The sequence below is a fragment of the Somniosus microcephalus genome, chromosome 5, assembly GCF_052327205.1.
Source record: "Somniosus microcephalus isolate GS21.2 chromosome 5, FLI_Smic_1.0, whole genome shotgun sequence".
Classification (NCBI taxonomy): Eukaryota; Metazoa; Chordata; class Chondrichthyes; order Squaliformes; family Somniosidae; genus Somniosus; species Somniosus microcephalus.
This window is the reverse complement of record NC_140991.1, coordinates 194,145,440-194,160,726: the sequence shown is the minus strand read 5'-3', so window position 1 is coordinate 194,160,726 and position 15,287 is coordinate 194,145,440. Positions and strand designations below refer to the sequence as shown.

Sequence of the window (15,287 nt, the reverse complement as noted above, 5' to 3'; positions counted from 1 at the left end):
AATATTCTCACAGGCAGGTTTGCTAGTGCAGTTGGGGAGGGTTTAAAACTAGCTTGGCAGGGGGATGGGCACCAGCATATAGGAGTAGAAAAGAGGAATAAGGTGCATGAAAGAGTAAGTCTGTTGCATAGTACTAGAGAAGAAAGTAGTACATTAGATAGGAGCAGACTAAGAAAGACTACGAAAAATTCAAAAATGGGTTTAGAATGCATGTACATAAACGCACAAAGTGTGGTGAATAAGGTTGGTGAGCTACAAACACAATCAGCCGTGTGACAATATGATGTTATGGCAATAATGGAAACGTGGCTTAAAAACGGTGAGGACTGGGCACTCAATATTCACGGGTACAAGGTGTTCAGGAAAGATAGGGAAGGAAAAAAGGGTGGGGTGGCAGTGCTGATTAAGGAAGACATTGTAGTGTTGGAAAGGGAGGATATTCTTGTGGGGACAAGGACAGAATCCATTTGGTTAGAGTTGAGGAGCAAAAAGGGTATGATCACGCTATTGGGGGTATTCTATAGGCCTCCAACAAATAGTGAGAGGGAGGTAGAGGAGCAAATTTGCAGGGAAATCGCAGAGATATGCAAGAGCTATAGAGTGGTGATATTGGGGGACTTTAATCACCCAAATATCGATTGGGATAGGGTAACAGGAAAAGAGGGGGAGGAATTTCTGAAATGTGTTCAGGAGAATTTCCTTGACCAATATGTTCTTGGCCCAACTAGGAAGGAAGCATTGCTGGATCTGGTGCTGGGATATGAGATGGATCAGGTCGACCAAGTGTCTGTGGGAGAACACTTGGGTACAAGTGATCATCGTATCATAAGATTTAGATTAGCAAGGAACAACCTAGAGTGGAACTTCTAAACTGGAATAGGGCTAACTTCAATGGGATGTGAAAGGATCTAGCCAGGGTAAAATGGAACCAAAGACTGACAGGAAAAACTGTAACAGAACAATGGGAGATCTTTAAGGAGGAGATGTTCCAAGTACAGGCTAGGTACATTCCAACAAGAGGGAAGGGTAAGGGAACCAAAGCAAAGGTTCCTTGGATGACGAGGGAGATAGAGAAGATGATGCAACAAAAAAGAGGGTGCATGTCAGGTGAATTCTTCAAGGGAGAACCAGACCAAATACAATAAGTTGAGAGGGGAAGTGAAGATGATTGGCAAAGAGAGAATATGAGAGTAGAATGGCGGTTAACATAAAAGGGAACCCAAAAATCTTCTACCAGCATGTAAACAGTAAGCGGGTAGTAAGAGGCGGGGTGGGGCCTATTAGCGACAAAGAAGGTGTTATATGCTTAGAGGCGCAGGGCAAGGCTAGAATACTCAATGAGTACTTTGTATCGGTTTTACTAAGGAGGTGGATGCTGACAAAATATCGGTAGCAGTGGAAAAGGTAGAAGCAATGGAAGGGGTGAAAATTGATAGACAGGATGTACTAGAAAGGCTGGGTATGCTTAGAGTGGATAAGTCACCTGGTCCAGATGGCTTGCACCCAGGTTGCTAAGGGAATTGGGGGAGGAGATCGCGGAAGGGCTTGCCATAATTTTCCAATCTTCCCTAGATGCGGAGGAGGTGCCGGAGGATCGGAAAGTAGCAAATGTGACACCATTGTTCAAGAAAGGGTGTACGGACAATCCTAGTAACTACAGGCTGGTCAGTTTAACAACAATGGTGGGTAAAGTTTTAGAAACAATAATCAAGGAAAAAATTAACGGGCACTTAGAGAGGTTCAAGCTAATTAAGGAGAGCCAACACAGATTTGTAAAAGGCAGATTGTGTTTGACTAATCTAATTGAATTTTTTGATGAAGTAACAGGGAAGATTGATGAAGGGAATGCAATGGATGTTGTCTACATGGATTTTAGGAAGGCGTTTGACAAAGTACCACATAGAAGGCTGGTTAACAAAATTGAGGCTCATGGAATAGGTGGGTCAGTGGCAGCTTGAATAAGGAATTGGTTTAAGGACAGAAAACAGCAAGTTGTGGTAAATGGCTGTTTTCCAGACTGGAGGATGGTAGACAGTGGTGTTCACCAAGGGTCAGTGCTGGGGACACTTTTTTTTAAATGTATATAAATGACCTGGATATTGGAATAAAAAGCAGAATTTCTAAATTTGCCGATGACACCAAACTTGGGGGTGTGGCAAACAGTGAGGGTGATACCAATCGACTGCAACAGGACATAGAAAGGCAAGCAGAATGGGCAGACAAGTGGCAGGTGGAATTTAATACAGAGAAGTGTGAGGTGATACATTTTGACAGAAGGAACAGGGAGAGGCAATATACACTTAATGGCACAGTTTTAAAGAGTGTGCAGGGGCAGAGGGACCTGGGAGTTAATGTGCATAGGTCCCTGAAGGTGGCAGGACATATTGAGAGAGTGGTTAGCAAAGCATATGGGATCTTGGGTTTCATAAATAGAGGTATTGAGTACAAAAGTAGAGAAGTTATGCGGAATCTTTATAAAGTGCTGGTTAGGCCACAACTGGAGTATTGCATCCAGTTCTGGTTACTACACTTTAGGAAGGATGTGAAGGCCCTTGAGAGGGTGCAGAGGAGATTTACCAGAATGGTTCCGGGAATGGGGGATCTTAGCTACAAGGTCAGGTTGGAGAAGCCGGACTTGTTTTCATTAGAGCAAAGGAGGTTGAGGGGTGATTTGATAGAGGTGTACAAGATTATGACGGGTTTGGATAGGCTAGACAGGGAAAGGTTGTTCCCACTAGTTGATATGGTGGAAGCAGACACACTCAATGTTTTCAAGGGGAGACTGGATAGGCACTTGAGGGAAATAAACTTGCAGGGCTACAGGGATAGAGCAGGGGAATGGGACTGACTTGATTGCTCTGCAGAGAGCCAGCATGGACTCGATGGGCTGAAAGGCCTCCTTCTGTGTCGTTATGACTCTAAGAGTAGCAAAGGCACAGAATGTACTCTGGCTGGGGAACTTCAATGCCCATCACTAAAAGTGGCTCGGTAGCACCACTACTGACCGAGTCCTGAAAGACATAGCTGCCAAACTGGGCCTGCGGCAGTTGGTGAGAGAACCAACACAAGGGAATAACCTACTTGACCTCACCCTCATCAATCTGCCTATCGTAGATGTGTCTGTCCATGAGAGCATGGTAGAAGTGACTATTCCACAGTCCTTGTGAAGACCAAGTCCATCCTCACACTGAGGACACGCTCCATTGTGTCCTGTGGCACTACCACCGTGTTAAGTGAGATAGATTAAGAACAGATCCAGCAGCTCAAAACATAATTGAATATCAGTCATGGTCTGGCCTCACTTCTCCATCATCATTAAGGCAGATGACCAACCCTTGTTCAATGAAGAGTGCAGAAGAGCATGCCAGGAGCAGCACCAGGCATATCTGAAAATAAGGTGCCAAACTGGTAAAACTACAACAAAGGACTACATGCATGCTAAAGCAGCATGTTGTAGACAGAGATAAGTAATCCCACATACGAAGTTCAGGTCAAATCGTGGTAGACAATTAAGCATCTAATGGGAGGAGGCGGCTTATGAATACCCCAACCTGAATGCAAAAGACATGGCTTAAGTATTTGTGACCATCTTCAGTCTGAAGTGCCAAGTTTCAATGATCCTTCTCAGCCTCATCAGGTTGCCGCCATCACAGATGCCAGTCTTCGGCCAATTCGATTCACTCCACATGATATCAAAAAACGGCTGAGCGCACTGGATACAGCGAAGGTTATGGGCCCCGAAAACATCCCAGCTGTAGTGCTGAAGACTTGTGCTCCAGAACTGGCCACACCTCTAGACAAGCTGTTCCAGTACAGCTACAACACTGGCATCGATTCGACAAAGTGGAAAATTACCCAGGTATGTCCTGTCCACAAAAAGCAGGACAAATCCAACCAGGCCAATTACCCCCCCCCCCCCCCCCCAAATCAGCCTACTCCCAATCATCAGCAAACTGAGGGAAGGAGTCATCAAGTGGCACTTACTCACCATTAACCTACTCAGTCTCAGTTTGTGTTCCAACAGGACCACTTGGCCTCCGACCTCATTAAAGCTTTGATCCTGAATTCCAGAGGTGAGCTGAGCGTGACTGCCCTTGACATCAGGGCAGCATTCGACCAAGTGTGGCACCAAGACCACCTAGTAAAACTGAAGTCAATGGGGACCGGGGGAACACTCTCCAGTGGCTGGAATCATACCTAACACAAAGGCCGATCATCTGCGCCCCAGGACAGCACTATAGGAGTTCTTCAGGGCAGTGTCATAGGGCTAACTATCTTCAGCTGCTTTATCAATGACCTTCCCCCCATCATAAGGTCAGAAGTGGGCTGTTCACTGATGATTGCAATGTTCAGCTCCATTCACATACCTCAAATAATGAAGCAGTCCGTGCCCGCATGCAGCAAGATCCGGACAACATCCAGGCTTGAGCTGTTAAGTGGCAAGTAAGATTCGCATCACACAAGCATTAGGCAATGACCATCTCCAACAAGAGAGAGTCTAACCACCTCCCCATGCCATACAATGACATTACCATTGCTGAGTCTCCCACCATCAATGTCCTCGGGGTCACCATTGACCTGAAACTCAACTGGGTCAGCCAGATAAATGCTGTGGTTACTAGAGCAGGTCAGAGGCTGGATATTCTGTGGTGAGTGACTCACCTCTTGACCAATGTTCCCTATTAATTTTTTTTTTTGGGGGGGTCGTGCGGCCCATTCAAAATAATGTATGTGTAGTTTTTCTATATAAAAGCCAGCAAGCCGGCTGCACAGGACCCCATGAGCGGTTGCGCAGCTTAAAAGGAACATTGCTCTTGACTCCCCAAAGCCTCTCCACCACCTACAAGGCACGAGACAGGATTGTGATGGAATACTCCTGGATGAGCACAGCTGCAACAACACTCAAGAAGCTCGACACTATCCAGGACAAAGCAGTCTACTTGATCGATACCTCCTCAACGAGCTTAAACATCCACCCCCTTTGCCACTGCATACCACAGGATACACTGCAGCAACTCGCCAAAGCTTCTTCAGCAGCACCTCCCAAACCTTCAACCTCCACCACCTAGAAGAACAAGGGCAGCAGGGTGCATGAGAACACCACCACCTCCAAGTTTCCCTCCAAGTCACACACCATCCTGACTTGGAAATATATCGCCGTTCCTTCATTGTCACTGGGTCAAAATCCTGGAACTCCCTCCCTAACAGCACTGTGGGAGTATCTTCACCACATGGACTGCAGCGGTTCATGGATGCCCACCACATTCTCAAGCGCAACTAGGGAAAGGCAATAAATGCTGGCTTTGCCAGCAACACCCATATCCAGAGAATTTTTTTTTTTTTTTTTATATAAAAAGAAAAGTAATTTAGTTAACTCTTCAGTTAAGTGAAATTCTCTACCTCTCATCTCCCACAGGAAGAATTGACATTGTGTGACCAGGTACTCTGACTTGGGAAAATTAAAAAAATTATAAATTGCCAAATGTACAATAAGTCATACCTGATCAGCAAGCTTGGGTATGACCACTACATAACTTTCTATTAATAAATCATAATTCTTGGTACAGCATGATTGATTGGGGAAAGAGACTAAGAACTGTGGGAGGATGGCAACACACTGGGAAATCTTTAGATTAGTCCTTTATTCAATTCCATAGATTCACTTGTGGTCCAATAAATATATGGATATTACTCAAAGTACTTTAGGAGCGGTTACTTAGAAACATAACATTTGACTATTTCTTTGAATTCGATGAGAAACTTTGCCTTACCTTGCAACCTTCACATGCGTGCACGCCATAATGGAATCCAGATGCCACATCTCCACAGACTTTACACAGAAGGATCATCCCATTAATTTCTAAAAAGCAAGAATCCAATAAGATAATAACATTAGTAGCACTTTATCAGACACAGAAAAGCTTGTATTAATTTATTTTTAATTAAATGAACCATTTTGTGATGTCAAAACAGAGTAACTCTGTGTTAAATTTCTCAAGATCAAGTTACAGGAAACTTTCGTTTAAACGGAGGTTAAATCTCCGGAATGCTCTATCCACCGGCAAAATTCAGGAGTCGGTTCAGATAACTTTTTTTACTTTTCGTTGCTTTTTTTCTCCATTCCTGGCTCTGCAAGCGTCTAGCTGAAGCTGTTGCTTAGCTACAGAGACGCTTGCAAGCTGCGCCGTTTTGAAGCTGTTGCTAAGTAACAGGGTTTGTTGCTAGATATTTAACATTAACACTGGTTTCTCCGGCAGTGTTGATCGACCGGCACCAGCTCGGTCCTGTCAGTGCCGGATACCAGAAAGTTTCCTGTATTATGATAGCATTATCAACTCACTAGTAATGCCACTGGTACTTTTGCTCATAGGACTTGTGCTTGGTCCATCCCCTTTGGCTGAACACACAAGCTGGATGTTGCTGGAGCTCCCTAGTTTCAATGCACAGTTTTCAGCAAGCATGTCATTCGGGTTGATATGGTTATCAGGTACAAAGCTGCTAGGTGATGATGGAACAGGAGACGAGATTGACTGGAAACTGTTCTCCGAACTGTCACTGTGATAAGAGGCAGGGCTACAACTGGAACTCGATGAACTAATATATGCAATGACACCACCTGCATTAAAACAAACAAAGAATTGGGATAGAGGACAATTATAAAGTTAAATGGAACAGATCATTAGTTCTTTTCACTTTTTTTTTAAAAAAACTTTCTTGTTCCCCCCCCCCCCCTTTTTACTAGAACTTTTTCCTCTTTTCTTTTTAATCCACTTGGTCTGCTCAGAGCCGAGAAGGTAAATATACAACTTTCCCCCTATAAGCCACACCAGGAAGTGCAAGAGATTCCCCTGTGGTCTTCTCTTTTCCCTTCCTCAAACTTGCACCGGTCCCCATTCCTCCCTCCTTTCCACAATTTCAAAAACGACACTAGTCTTAGTAAGTTCATTCATGGCCTGTCAACACTCCCCAGGGAAATGTTGTTGTATGAACTTTAAGTAATGTAGTTTTGGGAACTTGCTGATGCAAAGCATTAAAACACCAATAGACATTACTGCAGTACAGGGATAAAAGGCGATGAGGAAGGGGGCGAGTGAAGGATTGAAGGGGAAAGAGGAAGGAATGGGGGAAGTGGGGAGAAAAGGGGAAAGGCGGGGAGGAAAGGAGGACAGAGAGGATGGGGGTGACGGGCAATGTTCTCTCTAACTTTTCTTTGTTGTGCGCGGCCTGTTAAATTCAATGCACGGTACAAGCGGCAGCCTACATGCGGTATCTTAGAGGGAACAACTTAGGAACGGCCTGCACGGTATCTTCCAAATTGCTGCATGGCTGCGCACGCTGGTGACGGGGGAGGAAAGGGGGGGTTGAGGGAAGAGAGACTGGTTTGTGCTTGAAAAATTATGAGGCCATCGTCCATGTCACAGCGGTGTCCCCCCTCAAACCCAACTGTGAAGTGGTGTTGCAGCAGGTAGGCCATTCCTGAGCAGAAAGTGGCCCAAGGGAGAAAAGTACCTGAATTAATACCCTCACAAAAATTACTATGCAGTTTCATGATCAGATACAGTGAAAGACATTTAGAGAAATTAGAAATAAAAACAGAAAATGCTGGAAATACTCAGCAGGTCAGGTAGCATCTGCAGAGAGAGAAACAGAGTTAACATTTCAGGTCGATGACCCTTTGCATCAAGCAAACATAACTTATCATCCACTAAGATGCCCAAAAATGAGACACAGCCAACATGTACCTAGTCTAATCTGCAAGAATGATGTATTGGAAGTTTATTTAAAACTGTTCATGATCAACAATAGAAAATAATTTATTCTAGTCTTCCATCCAAAAGTATAATGTAGAATACGACTTGAAACACTACAGCAGTAGATTTTTCATTATAATTCCCATTTCAATACTAACATTTACTGCCCAATTACTACAGAAGTACAAACAGCAGTTTTGCTGACTTTTAGATAATAATAATGGGATGGGATATAAAAGGGTTTGAACAGTCACCAAGACTCCTGCTATCATTGTAATTTGATTTAGTATTCTTGTACATTACCTGTGGTCAATCACCCTTGATTACCTCAGCATATTTTACCAGCTCTGCAGTTGCTTGGCGACAATCACTATACAGAAATGACATACTGTGGAGGGATTACTAACATCAAAACAATGTGAAAACGTATCCACTATTATACCTGAAGAAACGTATGTTTATTATGAAGTGTAGCCCTCCAGATGCTGAAAGACATCAGCCACAATAACACTATGCAGAACAAAAGCAAAATACTGCGGATGCTGGAAATCTGAAATATAAACAGAAAGTGCTGGAAACGTTCAGCAGGTCAGGCAGCATCTGTGGAGAGAGAACCAGTTCTGACGAAAGGTCATCGACCTGAAACGTTAACTCTGTTTCTCTCCACAGATGCTGCCTATGCAGAGAACTGGGAAACGAATCTCAAACTAGGAAGTAGAAATTGATCAAAATATTTTGGAAGTTGTTTTTAAAATCCAAGATTGGTAACACTTTATTATTCAACACTGTCGTAAGCGCCAGCATTTTAAACATTGTCTATTTTTAAGTCACGTGTGTACGTGAGGTTATCAACCAGTCACTTCGGCAACTGATGACCGAGCGGCCCTTTTGTTCTTAGCTGGCCGGTGGGGGGGGGCAGTTATTTTCGAATAGATTTTGCTGCATCGCGAGCTGTTAGCGGGCACCCTGCAGGCGGCGCAGCTCGCTCCACAAACTGGGTCACAAAAACACCGCGCGCCTAGTCACGTGCGGCCACCGCGAACTCCCGGAGGAAGGGGGGGTGGAAGACACGACCCATTATGTGATTGTCACGTCACAGCGGCCCCGCTCAGCCAATGGCGTCTCGCGCTCCGACAGCGTAAACATCAGCCGCACGTGGGCGAGCAGAGCAGGTCCGCGTGAGGCGAGCGGGGGAGCGGCCGGGCCGAGCCGACCAACCGACACTCGCACTCGGCGCCCTTGCTGCACGGCCAAGAAAACTGACTCACTTTCGCAAAATGAAACCAGGTCCTATATAAAAATCATTTCTACCATTGCTGAATTTCGAGAAGCAGTAAATGCAAGCTGCTTGCCCGGAAAGCCACCGGTAACTATTCCGCATCTTAAACTGATGACCGAGTGCGTTTTATCTTTTTTTAAAAAAAATAAATGAATCGAGCTTCTGAACAGAGCAAACCGAAACACGGGCATATCCGCTGCAACCATATTTTCCATGTCATAATTCTGTTTGGATTTATTCGAACCACGTTCACAGAAAAATGCAACAAATAAAAACCTTACCTGCACTGCTGTTGCCATCCATTTCATTAAATATAGAAAACCTGCGATATATGTGCGTATCCTTAGTAACAGGTTCCTTGTAAAACAAAAGATTTGTTCCTGAACCCTTTTCGGTGGTGATTTCTGCGCTTTTCTCAACTGCAAATGTCTCGCTGCTGACCGTCTTCGTTGATGACTTCCTCAATCTTTTATTCTTTCCTCCTATATTATTTTGATTTAACTACTGTGCCCTTCCGAATAGTTGACTCCTCACTCGGACAGCCAGACTCCAGCAGCAATGACTCAGTCTCTCAGTGATTGCTGTTCTGGGTTACCATGTGACCCAGTGTATTGGCTCCTCCTTTCGCTGCCTGTGTCTCCCTGTGCCCCAGTGACACACTTTCTAACGCAAAGTTCAAAGTTAGCCAGGCTCCAGGCTTGTTTTGCAAAACAAGGAACAGTAGGATTCACAAAGTTATTTAATTTAACTAGCTGAAATAATATGTTCATAGCCCAAAGTACTTGGTCAGTTATGATTTTAGGTTCTGCATGTTTCATATTTTGAACACTTTTGTCCACTGTACTTTATCAGTCTTGATACCATTTCACAAATGGATCAGAGCAGCCTGTCCACGAACTCTCTGACGCCATTTATATGCTGTTGTGGCGGTACCACCGGTTGTCCCTTACATTGAGATACATAATTCCCTTTAACTTACCTTTAAATGTATCTGTTACTGCACTCAGGCTTCATTCCTGTACTCTGCGTGATGACGTCAGAGCTTGGAACCTTCTGGCAGTAGAGCTCGGAACCTGCTAGCAGTTTAGCTCGGAAACTTCTAGTCAGTCCTCGTGGCGCCCCCGCTGGGGAAAGACCTACACCACGGTGCTCCTACAGTCAGCCATCTTACCTGTTACCTTACCTGTTGTATTTAACCTGTTCCTGTAAATAAACAACTTATTTATAGTTCGTCGAAGTCGAACTCGATTATTTAGTGGCGATGCACACGAATCGCTACATTGGTGACCCAACGATGTGAGTACGGGAGCTCATCAATTCCAACACTACAATTGATGACCCCATATCCGTGAACGATTTTCACGGTAGCAACGCGTAGCCTGAACCTCGTCTTCCCACAAGACGACCGACGCACAACCACAGAACAGCAACCGCCTGACACCGATTCCTCCAAAGGCGACCCCGTCTTTGCGAATGTATTCGCAAGGTAAGCACAGCCTGGAGCAGATCCCGTTTGACACGGACAAAACTCAACCGGACCCCGTTTTTTTTGTGAGCAATTTTCACGAAAGAAGCACACCATGGAAGCACCAGCCGTTTTGCTGTCGCTACCGCAATCCAGGGAGCCACAGTCTCCCTCGTGCTTTATAAAGGTAGAAGCCCCGTTCGACGAGAACATCGATGCGGCGCCGACCACGCACTTGCTTACGGTCCCCATACTCGTCCTCCCTACCGCCACACGGATTGTCCGCCTCTACGTCCAAAGCAACAGCAAGTATACATCTCTCCAAGCGTGGGGTACAGCATGTTCGGGCCCACAAAATCGGAGCGCACCCTGCGGGGATACCACAAGGACTCACCCCCACGAAACACGAGGATGCACTCCTCGCGCACGAGGACCCATCCCTCGCGAACCACGAGGACCTATCCCTCATGAAAAACGAAGACTCCTTCCCCGCCGACGACGCACCAGCCCGTCATCCTGCTGGTTGTGTTGCCTACTACAAGTTTTGGCGCGAACGAAAAGCGTTGCCGCCCTCACGGCTGTTTTCTCCTAAATCTACAACAACTACAAGTGTTGCCGCCCTCCAGGCAGAGTTTACCCTTCCCGAAAGCAACAACAACCTGGACCGTTGCCGCTCTTTCTCCAGTTTTCCCTTTAACAAACGCAAACGTCTACTGAAGCTGCACACATAGAGGACGGGTCCAACGGGCATCCTGCGGCTGCGATCAGCCACGTGAAAGTTGCTGGCCTCACCAATCACCGGTCAACGCAGTAACTCTTCACCCTCTGTTGTGTTAACGTCGTAGCACTATGGCACGCACCGTTCCGCGTGTTCCAGCCTCCTGAAGGTTTCGCTCACCTGTCAGCGAGTTCACCAACCTCGCCAGTCAAGTCCTTCTGGATCGCCCGTCGGCGTTCCTGCAGATTTCGTCAGAACAAGGACTTGTTCCAACATCAACAGAGTCATCACCCGCGTCTGCCCGACTTGCCCGTCACTCTGACAAGGCCTGCTGTTTCGCACGTCTCCACGGTCCTTCGCCTGACGGATACACTTTATTCACCACGACGCGCGTAAGGATCCACTCACGAGCAGCATCTTCAGACCTCGCCTACCAAGTCGAGACAGCACGACCGCCGTGACCACCAGCTCGTCAGACCATCTCATCCTTGGACTTTCGTGAAAGCGAATTCTGGGGGGGCCTATGTGGCAGTACCACCGGTTGTCCCTTACATTGAGATACATAATTCCCTTTAACTTACCTTTAAATGTATCTGTTACTGCACTCAGGCTTCATTCCTGTACTCTGCGTGATGACGTCAGAGCTTGGAACCTGCTGGCAGTTGAGCTCGGAAACTTCTAGTCAGTCCTCGTGGCGTCCCCGCTGGGAAAAGACCTACACCACGGTGCTCCTACAGTCAGCCATCTTACCTGCTACCTTACCTGTTGTATTTAACCTGTTCCTGTAAATAAACAACTTATTTATAGTCCATCGAAGTCGAACTCGATTATTTAGTGGCGATGCACACAAATCGCTACACTGTTACATTTTACATCGTGGATGTGATCGATCGAATGTATCCGGAGAAGAAAAATTAGCATCAACTTAGGAATAATTTTACAAACCAATATGCATCACTGAGTTATGAAACAGTATACATTGAGGTTGCTGGAAATTTGGTTGAAGCTGATACTAAGTATCCGGCGTTTGTGGCAATATCTTGGAATGTCATGTTTTGATCAATTACAGTTATTATACTTTATATATAATATTAATTCATGGTCCCAACAGGTCTCTAACATCGGAGTCCACTGGCAAAACAAAGATAAACTCATCTTATTTTTTCCTAATCATCCCTGCTCCAGTTTTCCTTCCAACTACCACAACAGCAGCTCAGGGACAACTATAATGTCGCTCTCTCCTGCTCGGAGGTCTTCCCTCCACTCGGTGCTTCTCCATAGCAAGACATCTGGGATCAGGAACTCAGAATAGGGAATGAAACTGCATCCCACTTCCCTCCACCAGGCGAAGGAGACTTTGGTGTTACAACACACTGTGCTATTGTGATAATTGTCATGTCTAATTTTCTAATTTATTTGCAAAATCTGCATGAACTAAAATTAATCCAAAAGGTTAAAAGGTTCACTGAATACTAATCACGCAATGTTTTTTTCAAGGTTTATTTTTAAGTACCTGTAATCCAATGTCATTGCCTCGTCATTTGTTTAGTGACTGAAAGACCCAAGTTCTGTTTACTACATTGAGTTTGGAGATTTTAATCAGTGTTTGGTGGGTTATATTCCACAATTCTGTCCATTTTTCCTTGAGAACTGGAAAACAATGGCCTTGCTAATGGTGCATTGGCATTTGAAACTGAAATCTTAAAATGAGACTTCACAGGTGAACTCAATCCTGTCCTCACCCAAAATTTATACACACACACACTTTCAGATGCAGGAGTGTGTTACTCCTGGCTCCACATTCAAACCACCGCTGCCAGCCACTAAGACCCCACCCAACCGTCGCATCCACCCCTTGATCACAACCACATCAATCGCAGCCGCCACCCGCTCCCTAATGGTCATCTTCCCTTCTCCTTTAAAGATTTACCTGAGGGCCGCTGCTGGCAGAGCAGCAGCCTGATTTTGGAAGTCTGCCGAGCTGCCTGGGGACACCCAGTAAGTGTTTGTGTAACTTAAATGAGGCCCGAAGCCCAATATCAGGTGAGACTCGGGCATACTCATTCAATCCCTGTGCCCCGTTCAAGCCGGCAGGCATGGCAAATTAATTTTACCCCTATATGCTTGTAGTTAGCAATGTTTGTAGATCTTATGCAACCTCATCCTTTTGAGTTGGATTTTTTTTTATTTGTTCCTGGGATGTGGGCGTCGCTGGCAAGGTCAGCATTTATTGCCCATCCTAATTGGCCTTGAGAAGGTGGTGGTGAGCCGCCTTCTTGAACCGCTGCAGTCTGTGTGGTGAAGGTATTCCCATAGTGCTGTTAGGAATGGAGTTCCAGGATCTTGACCAAGCGACGGTGAAGGAACGGCGATATATTTCCAAGTCAGGATGGTGTGTAACTTGGAGGGGAGCTTGCAGGTGGTGGTGTTCCCAGTTGCCTGCTGCCCTCGTCCTTCTAGGTGGTAGAGGTCACGGGTTTGGGAGGTGCTGTCGAACACGCCTGACTTGTGCATTGTAGATGGTGGAAAGGCTTTGGGGAGTTAGGAAGTGAGACAGTCACCGCGGAATACCTAGTCCCTGACCTGCTCTTGTAGCCACGAGTTGCTGCTGTGCATCTTGTAGGTGGTGGAGGGAGTGAATGTTTAAGGTGGTGGATGGCGTGCCGATCAAGCGGGCTGCTTTGTCCTGAATGGTGTCGAGCTTCTTGAGTGTTGTTGGAGCTGCACTCATCCAGGCAAGTGGAGAGTATTCCATCACACTCCTGACTTGTGCCTTGTAGGTGGTGGAAAGGTTTTGGGGAGTTAGGAAGTGAGACAGTCACCACGGAATACCTAGTCTCTGACCTGCTCTTGTAGCCACAGTATTTATGTGGCTAGTCTATTTAAGTTTCTGGTCAATAGTGACCCCCAGGATGTTGACGGTGGGGGATTCGGTGATGGTAATGCCGTTGAATGTCAAGGGGTGATGGTTAGACTCTCTCTTGTTGGAGATAGTCATTGCCTGGCACTTGTGTGGCGTGAATGTTACCTGCCACTTATCAGCCCAAGCCTGAATGTTATCCAGGTCTTGCTGCATGCGGGCATGGAAGGCTTCATTATCTGAGGAGTTGTGAATGGAACTGAACACTGTGCAATCATCAGCGAACATCCCCACTTCTGACCTTATGATGGAGGGAAGGTCATTGATGAAGCAGCTGAAGATGGTTGGGCCTAGAACACTACCCTGATTAACTCCTGCAGCGATGTCCTGGGGCTGTGATGATTGACCTCCAACAACCACAACCATCTTCCTTTGTGCTAGATTTGACTCCAGCTAGTGGAGAGTTTTCCCCCTGATTCCCATTGACTTCAATTTTACTAGGGCTCCTTGATGCCACACTCGGTCAAATGCTGCCTTGATGTCAAGGGCAGTCACCCTCACCTCACCTCTGGAATTCAGCTCTTTTGTCCATATTTGGACCAAGGCTGCGATGAGATCTGGAGCGTGTGGTTCTGGGGGAACCCAACATTGGTGAGCAGGTTATTGGTGAGTAAGTGCCACTTGATAGCACTGTCGACAACACCTACCCCCACTTTGCTGATAATTGAGACTAGACTGATGGGGCAGTAATTGTCCGGTTTGGATTTGTCCTGTTTTTTATGCATAGGACATAACTAGGCAGTTTTCCACATTGTTGGGTAGATGCCAGTGTTGTAGCTATACTGGAACAGCTTGGCTAGAGGCACAGCTAGTTTTGGAGCACAAGTTTTCAGCACGACAGCCAGAATATTGTCGGGGCCCATAGCATTTGCTATATCCAGTGCACTCAGACGTTTCTTGAGATCATGTGGAGTGAATTGAATTGGTTGAAGACTGGCTTCTGTGACAGTGGGGACCTCAGGAAGAGGCTGATATGGATCATCCACTCGGCACTTCTAGCTGAAGATGGTTGCAAATGCTTCAGCCTTGTCTTTTGCACTCGTGTGCTGGGCTCCTCCATCATTGAGGATGAGGATATTCATGGAGCCTCCCCCTTCCATTAGTTGTTTAATTGTCCGCCACCATTCACGACTGGATGTAGCAGGACTGCAAAG

General features: G+C 45.9%; 1 protein-coding gene and 1 long non-coding RNA gene across 2 annotated transcripts in view; one reads left to right on the top strand and one right to left on the bottom strand.

Moving 5' to 3' along the window:
- nr1d2b (nuclear receptor subfamily 1, group D, member 2b) overlaps positions 1–9,633 on the bottom strand; it is a 36,344-nt gene extending 26,711 nt beyond the window's left edge. The window contains exons 1-3 of the mRNA XM_085988525.1: positions 9,312–9,633; positions 6,341–6,616; positions 5,772–5,860 (exon numbers count right to left, since the gene is read on the bottom strand). Of these exons, the coding sequence (XP_085844651.1) occupies positions 5,772–5,860; positions 6,341–6,616; positions 9,312–9,333 (387 nt within the window). The 5' untranslated portion in view covers positions 9,334–9,633. The remainder of the gene's footprint in view (positions 1–5,771; positions 5,861–6,340; positions 6,617–9,311) is intronic.
- LOC147117502 (uncharacterized) lies at positions 8,578–12,022 on the top strand. The gene is made up of 2 exons (XR_015078457.1): positions 8,578–9,117; positions 10,038–12,022. It is a non-coding gene; the product is annotated as an uncharacterized LOC147117502 (long non-coding RNA).
- The last annotated feature ends 3,265 nt before the right edge of the window (positions 12,023–15,287 follow it).